The sequence below is a fragment of the Ochlerotatus camptorhynchus genome, unplaced genomic scaffold (genome assembly GCF_037179485.1).
Source record: "Ochlerotatus camptorhynchus isolate MF236.1 unplaced genomic scaffold, CSIRO-AGI_Acam_v1.1 ptg000314l, whole genome shotgun sequence".
Taxonomy (NCBI): Eukaryota; Metazoa; Arthropoda; class Insecta; order Diptera; family Culicidae; genus Ochlerotatus; species Ochlerotatus camptorhynchus.
In genome coordinates this window covers 1069398-1087649 of record NW_027040802.1, presented here as the reverse complement: position 1 = coordinate 1087649, position 18252 = coordinate 1069398, and the positions used below count along the sequence as shown (strand labels likewise).

The 18252-nt window shown below is 41.5% G+C and overlaps 1 protein-coding gene across 10 annotated transcripts in view; it reads right to left on the bottom strand.

Annotated features, from left to right (window-relative positions):
- Positions 1-18252, bottom strand: part of mam (mastermind) — a 400368-nt gene that overhangs the window by 110347 nt on the left and 271769 nt on the right. For 9 of the 10 annotated variants that reach the window (XR_010518234.1, XM_065229419.1, XM_065229427.1 and 6 more), the window contains one exon: positions 7973-9592. Coding sequence is in view for 9 of the 10 variants with exons in the window: in XM_065229419.1 (XP_065085491.1) it covers positions 7973-9592 (1620 nt within the window). In the remaining variant the exon portion in view is untranslated. Of the gene's footprint in view, positions 1-7972; positions 9593-9673; positions 10232-18252 lie in introns of those variants that run through there. The other variant, XM_065229428.1, reaches the window with a different exon arrangement.

The following is an 18252-nucleotide window of genomic DNA, read 5'->3' as shown; positions in this document are numbered from 1 at the left end:
TCTTGCAAGCTACTAGTTTACGTGAAAAGGAACTTTGACTATATGTTTTAGTATTACTTCTGCGTGAAGTCAACGATTTACATAGTTGAATATGCTAATTTCAAATAACAGACTGTAGTGGTAATTTTTATACGATAGATGGAGTAGATGAAAGCTTAGAGTTGATAGTTCCGTTAGAGTTCCGTTCCGGCAGTGTGAAAATTGCATATAGATATTAGAATAGCGAGCTAGGACAACTTTTAAGGAAGGTACAAATCGGTTTTTTCATCTCTCAAGGGGGATGTTTGGGACTGAACCACCCAGAAACTACAACCCTGTTCTGCTGCATAGCTGAGGGAAACAATACTGAGAACGAGGAAGCAGAACGAGGAAACAAACCACGGCTATTCTACAGCATCACCATTACCTACGATCGGTCGGGAGAGCGCCAGATGAGATGTCCATACGAGGTAGGGAATTGCGGCGATCGTCATCATCTGGGATCGATAATAGTAGGACCCGAGAGAGTGAATTACCGATAGTCGCCGATCGTTTGTAGACTTCTGTACAGCGCGAGAGGGAGATTTGGGCTAGGCGACCATAGGTCAAGCGATGACCAGATCGAGAGACGGGAGTTAGTTGTTTTCGGTCGCCCCATAGAATGGTTGTATTCCATCGAAGATGAAGAGTTTTTTTTATTAATATACAATTAAATGTCATTAGTGTAGTCAATGTACTTAATGTGTTTTTTAATATAATAAATGTAGTTTTTGTGTAAACTCTATAATTTAAAACCCAACCCGCGAATGTTTGTTTAGTGTTGAAGCCAGAAGTATCCGGACCAACATTGGAAGGACTGTGACCCCATTTTAACCAGCAAGCAATTGGATTCCCCGCAACCTCTCTTCTCCCAAAAACGCCATCACCAAAACAAACGTTAGCGGTACTAAGCCAACTGGTATTTCCCAATCAGTGTTGGAGTCGGCGGATCATCTCCACTGCCGAATATCGAAGGAGGTAAGGACCGACTAACCAACATTTTGGTCCTTCGAACCGGATACCTAACCCGGGGACCAGTTGGACGGAATTGCGCCACACCGAAACCAACAGTGCCAAGTGAGCGCCATCGTACTCGCGTGAAATCGCCATCGCGAGATAGGACTTTGGAGGCTTTGATGGATCGCCATGACCAAATCGGCGAATAATAGGACAATCACCGTTTTTGTTTGAGGACAAATTGCGCCATCGCCGCCTAGGAGGAAAGTGGATAGGACCCATTTTGGGATTTGAAACTGCATCGGATAGTGAATAGCTGTGGATGCTGTGAGGATTTTCGTGCATGCAGAGCATTTTCGATTGGAACAACCCCTGATCATACCTTGCTTCGCTGGAGCACCGAATTAGCAGAAATATCTGCTTTGTCCAGGTAATTATTTATAAGTTCGGTGTATGTCTAGCCGAGGCATTGACTTACCATGTACTAACGCCAACCTTTCGACGCATGCCTTTGTATTCGTTGCATGGAACGGAGCATCTACTGTGGTACCGAGGACTGAGGACAGCGTTCAACTTCTCACCACGGACGATTCAGTGAAGGAACGGTTGTGCATCCGCATAAGCCGTTAGCCCAGATTTTCACTTTCTGAAGGACGATTGCTGTGGACGGTGGCAGAAGAGGGAGCGGCCATTTACTCCCTTCCCGGCGAGTGAACTTTATTGTATATGTCACTGTCGAGCTAGGCATACAGAAATACACGATTTCAATTGAAATTCCCGTACATCCTCTTCAATTACCACCACGCAAGCCCTGCAATTAAATTGTTCGTTAGAGCAAGTCTGCTGATAAACCCCAATTTGCATCCTCGACTGGTTTTTCGTTCTGGTTGGTGAAGCTGTTAGTCCTCCAGGTTAGTTGCACGGTATATGTCCTACCGAAGCTAGCCATACGATTGCTACATAGCCATTATTCCTCTTCGCACTGCATCCTGCATACACACACGTTCTGGAGTTCACATTGTCCGCGATCAAGGCAACATTTATACCAATTTGGTGTGGAAATTTGGTAACTTTGGATTGGTACTGCTGTTGGTACCTCCAGGTAGGTTGCCACAGTATATGCCCAGCCGAGGCTTAGGTTTCTCTGGATCTTACACCCCAAATTCTTCTCTTCTGTAAACTTCAACCTAAAATTGAGTGATCCCTACCGAGGCAAGATTGATGTGACGTCATCGGACCTTATGCTACTTTGGTTCGAATTTGGATTCAGAACAGTTAACTGTTCTGCCAGGTCAGTAATAGCGAGCAGTATATGTCCGCCGAAGCGGAGACTACACGCGGAATACTACACCTCCAATTTCTTTACCGATTGTTCGACATCACATCAAAATGCCACTCACCACCCGGAAAGGATTGTCATCCCTGAAGCAACTGAGGGTTCAATTGGACGATTTGAAATCCTCGTTCGATGACATTTTGACTTTCATTCAGAAGTTTTCTGATAAAACCACCGGTACTCAAGTCGAAGTTCGATTAGAACGGATCGATGATTTGTGGGAGAGATTTAGTGAGAATTTGATCGGGCTAAAATCTCATGAAGACTTCGAGGATGAGGAGAATTATTATAGTAAGTTACGCAAGCACTTGAGCGATCGCTATTATGAAGCCAAAACCTTCCTTTTGGACTAAAGCAAGGCCCTTCGCGTTTCTTCTGAGTTGGAACAGTCCGCCCATGAACAATCAATGTCAGGTGTGGTCGGTCATGTCCGGTTACCGCAGATCAAACTCCAATCATTCAACGGTGACATCGATGACTGGTTGAGCTTCCGAGACCTGTTCACCTCGCTCATCCACTGGAGGACTGATTTACCAGAGGTGGAGAAATTTCATTATTTGAAAGGGTGGCTTCAAGGTGAACCTAAAAGCCTAATCGATCCACTGAAAATTACCAAGGCGAATTACCAGATAGCTTGGGATACTCTAGTAAAGAGGTACAACAACAACAAGCTGTTGAAGAAGAAGCAGGTCCAATCTTTCTTCAAAGTTCCGACCCTCTCCAAGGAATCTGTTGCTGAGTTACGAAATCTGGTGGAAGGTTTTGACCGAGTCGTACAAACACTTGATCAAATCGTGGAATCTGCTGAGTACAAGGATCTCCTATTGGTGAATCTGCTCACGATGCGACTGGATGCATCAACTCGTCGAGCATGGGAAGAATATTCGGCCAACAAGGAGATGGATTTACTGACAGACCTCACCGAATTTCTGCGTCAGCGAATGCAAGTACTGGAATCCCTTCCATCTAGGCAGACGGACAACAAGATCGTCCATCAGCAACAACCACTGTCGGATCTGTCATCACACCCTGGTTTGCTTCAAGTCGGAGAAGGATCACACTGTAACGGTCGCAGCGATTGCTGGGGGCAATCATCCTTCAAATTCCAAGGAATCCCAAGGCTCCTCAGGTACCAATTCAATCCAACTGGCTAACGTGGCAGCCACTGACGTTTCGGTATGCGGTACGTCTAATCAACTCACGTCGCAAGTCCTTTTAGCGACAGCGGTAGTCATCGTCGAGGACGACGCTGGTTCAAGGTATCACGCCCGTGCTCTTCTTGATTCCGGTTCAGAGAGCAACTTCGTATCGGAACGGTTAACCCAAAGGATGAAGGTAATCAGGAATAAGGTCGACAAGGGGCTACCAAGGTCAAACATACAGTCCAAGCGGTCATACGTTCGCGAATCTCAGATTTCTCGCGGGATATGAGGTTTTTGGTGACAGCGAACCTCAATCAACACGGAAGGGTGGATTCTACCGAATGGAATTGAACTAGCAGATCCTGCATTCTTCCCGTCCAAGGAAGTCGACATTGTGCTAGGCATTGAGGCTTTCTTCGAATCGGGGCGAAGGATTACAATCGACAAACATCTACCAAGCCTTACAGACTCGGTGTTCGGTTGGGTAGTATGTGGTGGCTGTTCAACTCCTATCAATTCTCTACAAGTCAACTGCCATTTCTCAACGTCCGAGGACTTGGAAAAGTTGATGGCACGTTTCTGGTCGTGCGAGGAGGTGGAATTCACGGACGCTTATTCTCTGGAGGAGAAAAAGTGTGAAGAATTATTTCAACGTGGAGTTCAAAGAAGTCCAGAAGGGCGTTACACTGTTCCCCTACCCAAAAACGAGGACGTTCTTCCTAACCTGGGAGAGTCACGGGACATCGCATTCCGACGTCTTCTCGGAACGGAACGGAGGTTGGCAAGGGACGCCAACTTACGGGGACAATATATCGGATTCATGGACGAGTACCTGAAACTAAGACACATGCGCAAGGTCGAAGAAACTACGAAGGGACCGGTCAAACGGTGTTATCTTCCCCATCACCCGGTGGTCAAGGAGGCGAGTACCACCACCAAGGTCAGAGTAGTCTTCGACGCCTCGTGTAAAACGTCATCCGGAGTGTCCTTAAACGATGTGCTTCTGGTAGGGCCAGTTGTGCAGGAAGATTTGAGGTCAATTATCCTACGCATTCGGATGAAGCAGATTCTCCTCGTATCGGACGTCGAGAAGATGTTCCGACAAATCTTTACGTGGCTCAAGGATCGACCACTCCAGTCCGTATGATTTCGCTTTTCTTCGGACGAGGAAGTCGCAGTGTACGAACTGAACACCGTTACGTATGGAACCAAACCCGCACCATTTCTGGCAACACGACCTCTCCGACAGCTGGCTGCTGACGAAGAAGACCGATTTCCGCTCGCGGCAAGAGCAATTCGTGAGGACGTCTATATGGATGACGTCATCACCGGTACGGACGAAGTGGATGCAGCTATCAGTCTCAGAAACCAGTTGACCGAGATGATGCTGTGTGGTGGTTTCAAGCTCCGAAAGTGGGCTTACAATGTTCCCGAAGTTCTGGAAGGCGTACCCGAAGAAAACCTGGCTCTTCGAGACCCTAAAGGAATCAACCTGGATTCTGATCAATCCGTCAAAACGTTAGGACTAACGTGGATGCCTATTACCGATACCCTTCGTTTCCAGTTCACAATTCCTCCGATAGAACCTGGCGTCCCGTTGACGAAGCGTCGAATATTGTCACTAATCGCAACGCTGTTCGATCCGCTTGGATTGATTGGTGCCACGACTTCGTCTGCCAAGATCTTCATGCAGCAGCTTTGGACGTTGCAAGACGAGACCGGCAATCGGTTGGATTAGGATCAACCAGTACCTTTGATGGTGGGTGAAATAATTTGTAATCCCAACAGCTCTACTTTCAATTACCATAGAGCTGATTGGGAGCAGTATCGAACATTTATGGAATATAACTTCGACCCAAACATTCCTTTGCAAACCAAAGATGAAATTAATTATGCTCTTGAATCTCTGACTACTTCTATAGTTGAAGCAAGAGCTGCCTCAGTACCAAAATGCGAGGTTAAATTCGATTCAATTATAATAGACGACGATCTTCAGCTCTTGATCCGTCTGAAAAATGTCCGTAGGAGACAATATCAAAGAACACGCGATCCTGCCATGAACGTTATCTGGCGGGATTTGCAAAAACAAATTAAAAAGCGATTCCCTGAGGAACAATTAAAAATAATGTTTCTAAATTAGACCCGAGTTCCAAACCCTTTTGGAAACTCACACAAATTTTGAAAAAAAAAACCTCAAAAGCCAATTCCAGCGCTTAAAGAAGGTGGTAAAATTTTGATCACAAATTTGGAAAAAGCTCAGAAACTTGCTAAGTAATTCGAGAGTTCCCATAATTTCAGTTTGGGTCTTACTAGTCCTATTGAGAATCAGGTTGCTCGGGATTTTCTGAATATTTTCTCTCGGGAAAATATTTTTATGATTCCTGGGGGACTGATTTGGACGAAGTAAGGTCTATAACTAAAAAGTTTCAAAATATGAAAGCTCCAGGTGATGATGGAATTTTCTATATCCTCATCAAAAAACTCCCAGAGAGTACTTAGTCTTTCTTGGTAAAATTATTTAACATATGTTTCCATTTGGCATACTTTCCTGATAAATGGAAAAATGCAAAAGTTGTTCCAATTTTGAAGCCGGTTAAAAATCCAACTGAAGCTTCTAGCTATCGTCCAATAAGTTTGCTTTCTTCAATAAGTAAACTTTTTGAAAAGATAATTTTGAATAGAATGATGCTTCACATCAATACGAACTCAATTTTTGCAGATGAGCAGTTTGGATTTCGCCATGGGCATTCAACTAATCATCAACTCTTAAGAGTTACCAATTTAATTCGTTCAAACAAATCTGAAGGCCATTCAACTGGAGTTGCTCTTCTAGACATAGAAAAAGCATTCGACAGTGTTTGGCATGAAGGTTTGATTGCTAAATTGAAAAAGTTTAATTTTCCACTCTATATTATGAAATTAGTTCAAAATTATTTAACTGACAGAACTCTGCAGGTAAATTATCAAAATACAAAATCTGATCGACTACCTGTTGGAGCAGGAGTTCCTTAGGGTAGCATTCTTGGGCCTATATTGTATAACATTTTCACTTCGGACCTCCCGGATTAATACTTGACCAAAAATCAACTTTTAAAGATCACATCGAGGGCATTCAAGCCAATTGTAACAAATATATAAAATGTTCGTATCCTCTTATAAACAGGAAATCCAAACTTTGCCTGACGAATAAACTTCTAATACTTAAACAAGTTTTTAGACCGGCCATGCTTTACGCTGTGCCAACATGGTCTAGTTGTTGCACTACCAGGAAAAAGCACTTCAAAGGATTCAGAACAAAGTTCTGAAGATGATTTTGAAGTTGCCTCCCTGGTACAGTACTACCGAAGTACGTAGAATTTCGAATGTTGAGACTTTAGAACAAATGTCCAACAAAATAATTAATAATTTCAGGCAAAAATCGTTGCAATCCTCAATTGCAACGATTAATTCCCTTTATACTTAGATAAGATTTAGTTTTAGTTTTTTAGTTTTAAGCTATCAATTGTTATACTGACATGCAGGTTTAAAAAACCTGTTTGAAATACTGAATTGCCAAAACAGGAACAATGTTAAAACACTTAGCTTATATAAAATTTAACGGCAAATGAAAATGAACAAGATTACGGATAACCAGAAGAACTTAACTAGTGATAACAAGCCCAGGGGGACTATTGATTAGCCCTCTACTATGTATAACATACAACAAGAGATAAACCAGCCAAAGGCTAAAAATCTCTATAATAAAAGAAAAAAAAAATTAAATTGACAAAAAATTAAGAACATTAAATTTTAGTATTTTTTTTTATTTTTTTTTTCGTTTAAACAATTTTGCAGACTTCAGAACAACATAAAAAAATGCGTGCTACAATTGTTTGAAAAATTTCAAGGACGCCATTTTGAAACTTTTTACAAGATCCTAAATGGCCGAACTTTAGCAACAATTTGAATCATCGTTCATAACAAACCATTACACAAAGTTTCATCCAAGTCGGCGAAGTTCGATTCAAAATTAAATTTTGTTTTGCTATTTGCATGAAACTTTTCTTTTATAATTTTCAGAAATCGGACAAGGACGTTTTGATATATTTAGGTATTTAAGCTTATTATGGAATTTTTACTTGAATGTATAATATGTTTCGCAACAACTTTGTATCACACATCATTTCGATCAGAAGTGCGATTTCCGTTCTATTTTTTTTTTTTTTTTTCAAAAATTGCAGACGCCATTTAAAGACAAAAAACTACAAGATTTAAAATGACCGAATTTAAGCTCATATGTGAATAATTGCTCATTAAAAAGAATTATGCATAATATTCATGCAATTCAGAGAAGCTCAAGTTTTTCCGATTTGTCATTTGGCGTAGAACTGCTCATAGTAGACAACTTACGTATGACTTGAAAGTGTTCTGCTATTTCAAAATGTCAATTTCTGGTGAAGAAAATCTTCCCATCGAACAAATTCCACACCTGTTCTAAAAAATCACTTCCACTAATAACACCCCAAAACATCCGACTCACCTGAATTCCGTGTCCTCCCGGTCCCTGCTGGCTGATGTGCAGCTGCTGCGTCTGCTTCATCTGCAGCATCGTCGCATTCGGTGGGCCGCCTCCCATCGGACCTGGGCCTGGGCCACCCCGCGGAGGAACTCCATTCGCTCCGCCGGCACCGTTCGCTTGTCCAGCACCGCTTCCCTGAGGAACACCCGCTCCGGCACCGCCACCTCCAGCTCCAGCACCGGCATTGTTACCGCCGGGAGGTCCACCGCCCGGTCCCGGACCCCTCGGCGGAATGTATCCCGGACCGTGCGGACTGCCGTGGCTCGGGAGACCACCGGCCGGCGATCCATATGGCGAGTATTGTTGCTGTTGATTTGGCTTGTTGAACCCACCGGGACCGGGTCCCATCTTCTGGCCGGGTCCGCCCATCCCCGGTGGCATCCGGTTCATTTGCGGTTTGAGATCGAATTCGTTCTGCGGGGAGTACAGTTCCTGTTTGATAAGGTCCGCTCCGGGGAACGGTGGCACGTTGCCTTTGTGGAATTGAGGACCGCCGGGGCCCACTCCGGGCCCTCCCGGGTTGTTGGGATTGTTCATGTAGTCCTGACCGGGACCATATTGGCTAAACTCGGAATAGGGTGGCCGCTGGGGTGGATTGGGTTGCGGACCTCGAGGAGGGAAGCCCATACCCATGGCATTTTTGTGCTGGTGTTGTTCGGCCATGTGTTTGAGAGTTTGGGCCGCAGGGGACAGTTCCGACATGGGACCATTTTGAGGATTCCCGTAGGGACCCCGCTTCGGGGGCAGACCGTCGTTTCCGAAGGCATTCGGGAATTGGTTCGTCACAGGACTGCCCCGCTTGATGCCCATGTTGTCCAGCATTCCGGGACTTGGATGCTCTTGCTTTATACAGGCCTCCTGCTTCACCTCGATCTGCTGCTGCTGTTGGGCATGTAGCATCTGCTGAGGAGGAGGTTGCTGATGGGGTGGGTGCTGTTGGTGGTGGGGAGGTTGCTGCTGCTGCTGCTGGTGCTGCTGCTGTTGGGTTTGAGGCTTCTCTTCAAAATCGAGAAAGTCGGAATGGAAATCGGACAGGTCCGAGATGAGATCCTTAAAGGTATCGCTTTCGTCGTTGGTATCGTCCCCGATGAGATCGGACAGACCCGGGAAGTGACCGTTGGCGGCAGCGTCCTTCTCGAGTGCGGCCGACAGATCGGCGAACTCGTTTTCCGGTTCCTGCTTGAAGTCCACAATGTGGCCAAGGTCGTGCAGGTGTGGGGATGGCGCTGCTGGATTGCCACCATTGTTTCCGCCACCTCCTGAGGGACCTCCCGCACCATTTCCGCCTCCGTTCGGTCCCGATTGGCTCTGCTGCGACTGCTGCTGCTGTTGCTGCTGCTGGGCAGGACTGGGACCCTCGCTCTTGACGGACGCATTGGTCAGGGCCTTCACCGTTACGTTGGTGCTGATCTGCTGCGGCTGGGAGTTGGCCGCCGACGTCGTAAACTCGAGCTGCTGGACGATCTCCACCGAGAACTTGGTAAGATTTTCCGATCCGTTGTGCTGTAGCTTGACCGGTGGTTCGTACGAGTCGGAGGCGGAATCGACGTCGTCTGCTGGTCTCTTTAGGAATTTTTGTTGCTGCAATTGGGAGAAGAAAAAAAGGAAGTCAAATTAGATCAATCAGATTTTTATTGGGTGGCAATTCGAGAGAAATCTAACCGAATCAGTCGCAAAAACCTTAATGCTTTGGAAGTACATTTCCGCGATCGCGAAAGGCAATTCATATCCAGTCGACACCCCATTCAAACTGAGCAAGCCGTTTGCAGTTGCAACAGTTGCAAGGCAAGCAAAAACCCGACGATCTAGTCATCCATGTGCGCTCGCGATCTTCCCTCATCGGAATATCAATAAGAAGGCAATCGACTCGACTGCTCTTCTTTACACGGAAAGTTGAGTCAGTCGGTGCCTCTACTCGGTTGTTATTTCAGTAGAACTGAACAAATGGAGTGTTGTACTTATTATATAGTTATTGATGATGAGCTTGAGCGCAAGACAGGACCGACTGACAGAGCAGAGGGTTGTGTTTCTTGCTCCAATGCCCTTATCGCCTGTAGAAGAAAAAAATATTACTGAAATATAAAAAACATTGCGCACGTAAACAAATGGCGGCGTGGTGAGCAAATCGCGAAAACAGACACAGACTCGGAGTAGAAAGGACTGCACTTATTTATTTTATGCGCGGGGATAGGTTTTCGCGATTGCAGTGATTCGACAACGACGACGACGACGACTGCGCTTGGAAATTAGCAATATGAGTAAGGCAGATGGAAACAAGTTAATGGTTCTCGTGTGTGTGTGTGTGTGTGAGTGTGTGTTTGTGTTTTCTGTCGATTCAGTGGAAGCAACGATGATGTTCGATTATGAGTTGTTTTATTTTAAAAGACGGTAGCTTTCCGTGCTGCGATTGGGTTTGATTTTAATTTTGCTAAATGTGCTGTGGGACGTAGGCATGCTATCAATTCAAGCAATAGCAATACTTTTCTCCAATACAATAATGGCACTTAAATTTGATCGGCCGATGTCTATCAGAAATAAGCCAATAAGCAGGTTTATTTGAAAAGTATTGATCTTTTCTGTTGAAAAATAGAAGAAAGTGCAGCTGCAAGTATCAAACATTGGACATTTACAAATGTTATAGCAGCATTGAAAATCATCGCAAATTACATTAGCTTCTTAAGCCTAATATTCTTAAAATTGCTTCTAGATTGGATGTCAACTTGAAAATCGCCTAGCAATGCAACTTGGGTCTCAGTCTCTTCTAGCACTTCCTGAGAGTGAATGGCAGCGGAAGAAATTATCTCCAAGGGGAGTTAGAGGAACAGAAATGTGAAAATATTGGAATATATTACTGTTGACTATTGAGATAAATTAAAATAAACATTAAGCAAAATTGAAATAACATCGGAACGGGGACGAATGTAGATGCCGGAAATTGATGTCTGTCCTTACAATATTGGTATTTTCAGAACAAGAATGACATTTAAATACCGAAAATCAATATTCGCCACCATTTTGAAATCCAAGATGGCGGTTTCCGGTTTTATAAAAACTTTGAAACATTGGGTATTTTTGAAATCATGGTGACGTCTAGAAACCGAAAATCGATGTCCAAGGCCATGGAAAACATTAACAAATACCATATTGAATAGGGATGCCAGATACTTTTACAAAATGTTTGTACGGAAGCTAATGAAATGTCTGTAGTTGTCTCAGAGCTAGAGCTAGGTTGTAAATGCGCATGTCACTTATTAGCATAGTTTTCGAAATAATTACATTACATTAAGTTCAATGAGAGAGAGAGAGACGAAAAAAATAAAAACTGCGTGGGCCAATTGCTGTCATTTTCAGAAATTTGAGATGCCTTAAACAGCGTTGCCAGATTGTTTTCATAATTATCGGTATCAAATGGTCAAAAAATCGGTATTCATCTATGTAAGTCGGAAGAAACTTCTGGAAAATATTTGAATTAGTCTCTTAATGGTACAAACAAAACTTCCAGAGGAAGAATAAAGAAGATCTTATGGAGGAAGTTTGAAGGAAGTTCTAAAAAACATCCGATGGGGATCTCCCAAGAAAAATATTGAGAAACTTCTGGCAAATTTCGGAAAAATCCAGAAGCCAGAAAAGTTTGGAAATCGGAAGCCAATCCCGGAGGAGCCATTTCCAGGAGAAGTTGAGAGAAGCTCGGAAAAACCTTCCAATAAGGCGGAAAAAAAAACCTACGGAGAGTGATTTATGGAGAAACTTCCAGAGGAAGACTAAAGAAACTTCTGGGAGAACTCGATAGATATATCCGATAGAACTTTAACTGAACTTCTTGGAGAAGACGGAAGAAACTTCCAGGAGACGCTGGGAGAATCTTCCTAAGGTAGATTGGATGACAATTCTGGAAAAAGTCGGAAGCCAGAGGACTTACGGAACAGTCGAAAGATACTTCAAGGAGAAGATGGGAAAATATATGGAAGAAATAGATTTCTGGGTGATGTTAGCACAATATTCTCTGAAGGTCCTCACATGCTCTATTAATCCAGCAATTTTCCTGATATTCATAAAACATCCCTGAACATTTCACAATGTTCCTGAAGTTTTAGGAAGATTCCTGAATTGCACTTCGGAATATCTCACAATTCTTCGGAACTCCTTGAAAGTTCTTGCAATTTTCCTAAAGTTAATGAGGCTGTTTTGAAGTTCTCTGATCATCCTCGCAGTACTCATAACTTCCCTGATTATTATGGAACTACTAGAAAATCTCTTATCTTCTTTAAAAGTTCCTTTAGCGCTTTCAATTACTTTTTTTTAAATTAATGAACATCAGCATTAAAGTTCTCTGAACTTCCCGATTTTTTATTATTTTTTTAAGTTCTCGAAACTGCCGATAAAAATGATGTCACAATTTTCTTATGTTCATGTAACTTCCTTTACGTTACCAAAATTTTCATGAAACTCTAGGGTCTTAACTGAAGTTTTCGGAACTTATTTAAAGGTTCAGAAATTTCCTTGATTTTATATGTACTAATGCTTCCCTATAAATATCTCAATTCTCCTGAAACAAATGGAACTATCCTGAAACCCTGAAAGATTAAAATAATTTCGTTTTTAATTTTGTTTTTATGGACTTATTTTTCCACTGAATAAAAGTATTTCCCGATTTCCAGAAATTACTGGGATCCCAAGTAGCAATTGAGGTTTTATGAGGGTTCTGCAGACTATGATTCAGACTTGTAGCATACTTTAAAACCGTGATAAAACTTGCAATGTTACTTGGGATGAACCATCAGCTGTTTCTCGATTCCTTGGTAACCAAAAACGGGGAGGAAATGGAAGCATTAGTCGAAAGAGTATCAAGCATAAGACATTTTTGAAGATGCATTTTTTTAGAGACTCAAACATTTTAATTTTCAAAAAGATAAAAGTCTCTCACAATAGTTTCCTCTGACAATTCAGTGCGGGCAGGCAGTAATCATTTTGATTATTAATAAAAAATCGATATGAATCGGTATTGTAATTCAAAAATCGGTATTCTGAGAAATCTTATCTGTATATCGGTATCTCAGGCAACGCTGGCCTTAAATCCAGTTCAGCTTTAATTCAAAGGCTTAAAGTATACTTTGTAATAACAAATTTTCGACGAGAAATATCCCAACGGGTTTTGGAAATCATGTGAACCTCCATTAGCGTATCATAAACTTTTCCAGTCCTACACTTCCAGGAGATTATTAAAATTATGTTGTTTGAAGTATTATTATTAATGTGTCCAATGAATTTTTAAGTATCGTAGATTTTTTTTTTTGGTTCTCTAGACATATTTTTTTCAAATTTTGTTTAGGTTTATTAAATTTTATTGAAGAACCGCAAACTAACCTATGGATGATTTGAACTTCTCTAAAATGACTCTAAGCTTCCCTCAGGATATTTTGACCGTCTTGGAATAGTCGTTCTGAGGCTCCGAAACTTTTCTGAAGTTCTCCCAAACTGTCGTGAAGTAAAATCCGCTGATTTTTTTAAGTCCATCGATCGTATTTAAAATTTACTAAACTCTTCTGAAATGATTTCAAACATCATTTAGGTGTTCCCTGAGTCTTTCTGTCGTTTTCTAAACTACAATGATGTTCCTTGTGCTTCTTCAAATTTCACTATCTTTCTCTGAACACCACATAACTGAATGTGCTAGACTTCCCTGGAGTGCACCAAACTTCTATGCAGCATTTACAACTTGTCTGGAATTTGCTGAACATCTAGTAAAATTTCTAAGATAATCAGGAAGATAATGGAAAGAAGGAGCAACTAAGCTTAAGAACTCCTGAGAGGTTTGACGAATAGGAAAAAATGACAGATATTGAAGACTTGTACTCAGATACGTATTGGGAGCTCCTCTGAAACGTTCTGAAAACATAGAGGATCTTCGGAAAATTCCATCAAACTCTGCTACTTTATAAAACCACAGCATTCTTTCAATGATTCTGTTAGAAAACACTTTTTTAATCGCCTCAAGAAGTCATCGAAATTCCTCCTATTTGAACATTTTCTCTTGAAATGATTGGAATTAAATCTTCAAATAATTAATTCTGAAACTTATTTGAATTCAGACTAAGTAGATCTAATCCTTGTGAAAGGCACGCCGGATCCAAAATCTGAAATTCAGATTCGAGTGAAATCCGTGGAATTAAACACTGTTGTTTGCAGTGACATGTATCGGAAACTACACACCGTTAATTGTTCACAGAGGACACTGCAGTGCAAAACATGTCTGGTACCCCTATATATGCATTTAGATTAATATTCGAAGTCCCTCCTTTTCTACACATTCTGCACACAAAATAGCTCACCCCTCACAGAATTTCCCGACGATTTTTATGAATGGGGCGGGGCATAAAGTATCTTTTGCGCAGAATATGTAGAAAAGGAGGGACTTCAAATGTGAAAGTAAATGCATATATAGAGGTACCAGACATGTTTCGTAGTAGTCTGTGAAAAGGAAATCACAAATCGAGTGTCATCAAAATACATGGCATGTTGAGAGATTGAGGTCGTGAGAACAAATTTTCTCTCTCAAATTTGAATTTGTTGGCTCTCTGGGAACTGGTAGTGAAGCAAATCGTAGCTTGTTTAACAATAGTTTCCGGGAAAAAAGTGAACGACAAAGTCTCTGGACTAATTTCTTTAGATTGTCGTTCACTTTTTTTACCTGAATATACACCGAAAGCGACAAAAAAGGGATATCTTCCATTTAATTCCACTTAATAAATTTTGGTATCCATGAAAGATACGTATTTCTACTACAATGTGCAGTCTTCATCAGTGTCATTCCCACTAAAGAACTTATCAAAATCTAACTCCCTTAAGTACTCATCTCCTAGGTAAGAAAGTCAAGATCACAGGTAGTCGAAATACGTATCTGTCATGGATACCAAATTAAATTAAGTGGAATTAAATGGAAGATGACCCTTTTTTGCTGTTTTATTTAAGCTTTCCGCTAACAACAAAATTTAATTACTTCACCGAAAGCGAATTATTCCCACTTCTCTCAATTTCTATATGGGGATTTTTAACACTTCCTACCAGCGGAACAACGCCATCTCTGTGGAAAATGGTCGGACGAAATGATTAATTGCTAAACACGTGTTTCCCGAGTAGTACACCAGACGTTCGCTAACTGGAATCCCAAGTAACAATTCAAGCTGAACAGTAAGAACAGAAGCTGATTATTGGTTGATTTAAGGTGTACAAAGCTGATTAACAGGAGGCTGAATATATAGTTGATTAGTAGTGCATGAAGCTAATTGCATCCCCATAATTCAACCTCAATAAATTAGCTGATCTTAAGATTGAACACGCCTTATTTCAGCTGAACACTACTCCACAAATCAGCAATGCAATACACATATTTTGATAGCCTGATTTGTTAAATGTAGTTTGTGTCACTCGTTGCATTTCCCGCATTTTGGTTCTTTTAAATTCACTGCCTACCTTTCTAATCCCAAGCAGCGGCAGCAGTAGAAACAAGGTAGAGGAGCTTTTTAGGAATAGCTCCAGGTAGAAGTGAGCTGCGACGGCGTCGGAAGTATTAACATTTGTATTTCTGTGCTTTGACTGCTATATTGTACTGAACTTTCAGACATAATTTCAAAAATATAACTCAATTATGGCACTAAAATAGCTTCCACATGACCATCGAAATAAATCGCGCACTTGCGTTCACATTGTGTTGACTACGCTTGAAAATGAGGGGAATGTTGTTGTTTACATTTCTGCATTGCTGTACAATACTTTTCCGGTTGCTGTTATTGAACTTAAATTTGACGTCCTTCAAATTAACGATCATAACTTTTGTCACACATATGCTTAAGTGGTCCAGTAGGTATGATTGATGTTTGTGAATTAGCGACTGCCGGTTCGAATCCCGAAAAGCAAAGGTAAATTTTAATAACATAATAACAAAATAAATATGTAAATCCAATTAGTCAGCACCTAGTAGTCCCATAAAAATATATAAGATATGAAGCGGTCTTCCATTATTATTTTTTTCTAAATAAAACTAGAAGGCTGAACAAGGGTTGGAGAAGACTGCTATTTTATACCTTTAAAAGCTTATTATTTACATAACTGGTAAGCTTTTGGTTGATTAAAATCACCAGATTTAGATGTTTAAAAGCTGAACAAAGGTTAACGTGTCTAGGTGTAACAATTATTCAAACTAAGGCAGAATTAAAATCTATTAAACAACACTTGTTAAGAATCAAATTGTTACCAGGGATGTATTTCATGCGTCAAGATTTGCAACTAGAATGCATTTAATACGCATCAACTAGAACATGCAAACCAAAAATGTATTACATTGAATGTTAGTCGCATTTCATATCATCCTCTGAAGCCAATGATAGAAGTTGACCTTGTAGACGATGCAATGATTTTTTTTATCTTTTTTATTTCGTGTGTGACTATCCAAGCAAGCATTGTTTTTATAACATTGCAGAACGACGTGCACACTTGCCACGATTCTCTCCTATTCCCGTTCAGCTGAAAAAATTCACTTACTAACACACTCCACATTTTGTATTCTCCATTTTCTTTGTTCGGACCGCAGCTCGGTATCCATGCGGTCTCCACTAACATCCTGCGATGATGAATCATCGTTTTAAGTTGTGCCGAAAGCTGTGCCAACCGCTGTGCCGAACGTATCGAAGTGTGCTAATTATTATGTCATAGGATATGAGTTTGGCAACCCTGAAAGTAATAATTACTTTTAAGATTGTGACTGCATTTTCAATTTTTCTGATCGTTCTTGACAAGCATTTAGCTCCATTCTCTCAAGAACGATGAGAGAGGAACTGGAAGTCATCAAACATGTACCTGCAAATTCAACCAGTTCACAAGATTTTGGCACTGAATTGCTAATTCCTTGCGAATGTGCAGAAACAAAGGCGTAACTTGATCGATGGTAGACGAAATTGCCACCTCTTTGACTAAAGCAAACCCAGAATAAAAACAGGTAGTTGTTCAATTCCGCATTCGCCCCTAAGAGCAACATCCTCGATCCAGTTTTTCTAATCGAGTCGGAAGTATGTGTCAATGAGTATTATGCCTAATACCTGAACCACCAACCGTTCTAGCCTACCAAGCTATCAAGTTCACGGAGTGGTACCTTACACAATGTAACACCAATATAAACCAATGGCCAATGTGTCACCGATGAAAATCACCAATTATCCCCCTAGTCCAGATCTGAAATACTTCAGAAATGAGACAGTCACCTTCAACGGAAGCGTTTTATCCAGTGCATATAGGACTGCATAGAACTCGATAAGTTTCCGCCACACAGATCACAAACTTAAACAGTGAGGACGATTCGTGATTCAAGAACTATAAGAAATGGCCTAGTAGTTGATAAACTTGCTCCGTCGGTATACCTTCAGTTGTTTTAAATTTTATAAGTAGAGAAAAACGATGATCATGAAATCGACGCTTTGACTAGTTAGTGTGGTCTCAGGGTTATCCCAGCAAGGAAATGAATAAATCCATTCCGGAAGATCCTACGCAAGATTGGTATCTGAATCTGATGTCGAAAGGATATGCAATAATTCGGACGGATAACAGCAAAATATAAGTGTTCCGCCATTGTTTTTGATTTCCATGGACACGAGACCCAACCCGTCTGCACCATAACTAAACTCAACGATTTCATCGATCGCATTTCGAACCGTACTATCGTCCAATACGATCAGACCTACCAGGCATTTTACCAACCATCGCTGGAGATAACCCGATTCGGCCGTATTGACTGCCGGATCGATAAAACCCTCTCGTCCGGCCATGGTGTGGAAGACGGACTCGGTAGGTGTAAGGCCCGAATTGAAGCTGTACTGAATGAGAGCCGCTAGGATTTTCGCTGTGAATCGGATGAGTTGATCTGAGTTTTGCTGGATGCTTACAATATGTTTCTAACAGTTGCAAGGAACGATCCTTGAACCCGTTGGGCATCCGTTTTCCATGCTTAAATCCTTGGTTAAATCGCTGTTTCAAGTTTCGAGTATGAAATACAATTTTCTAAAACTAGGTTCACTTCGAGGTTATCAAAGTAGTCAACCTTAGCAACGATTGGCGAAACGTTAACACTCAAAAGTGATGCCGTTTTGTATAATATTGTTTGTGTCCTACTTGTCAGTGTGTGTCTTAAAGTGCCTAACTGTGCCGATCAGTGTGGCATACTGTGTTTTGGCACAGTGTGCAGAGTTGATTAC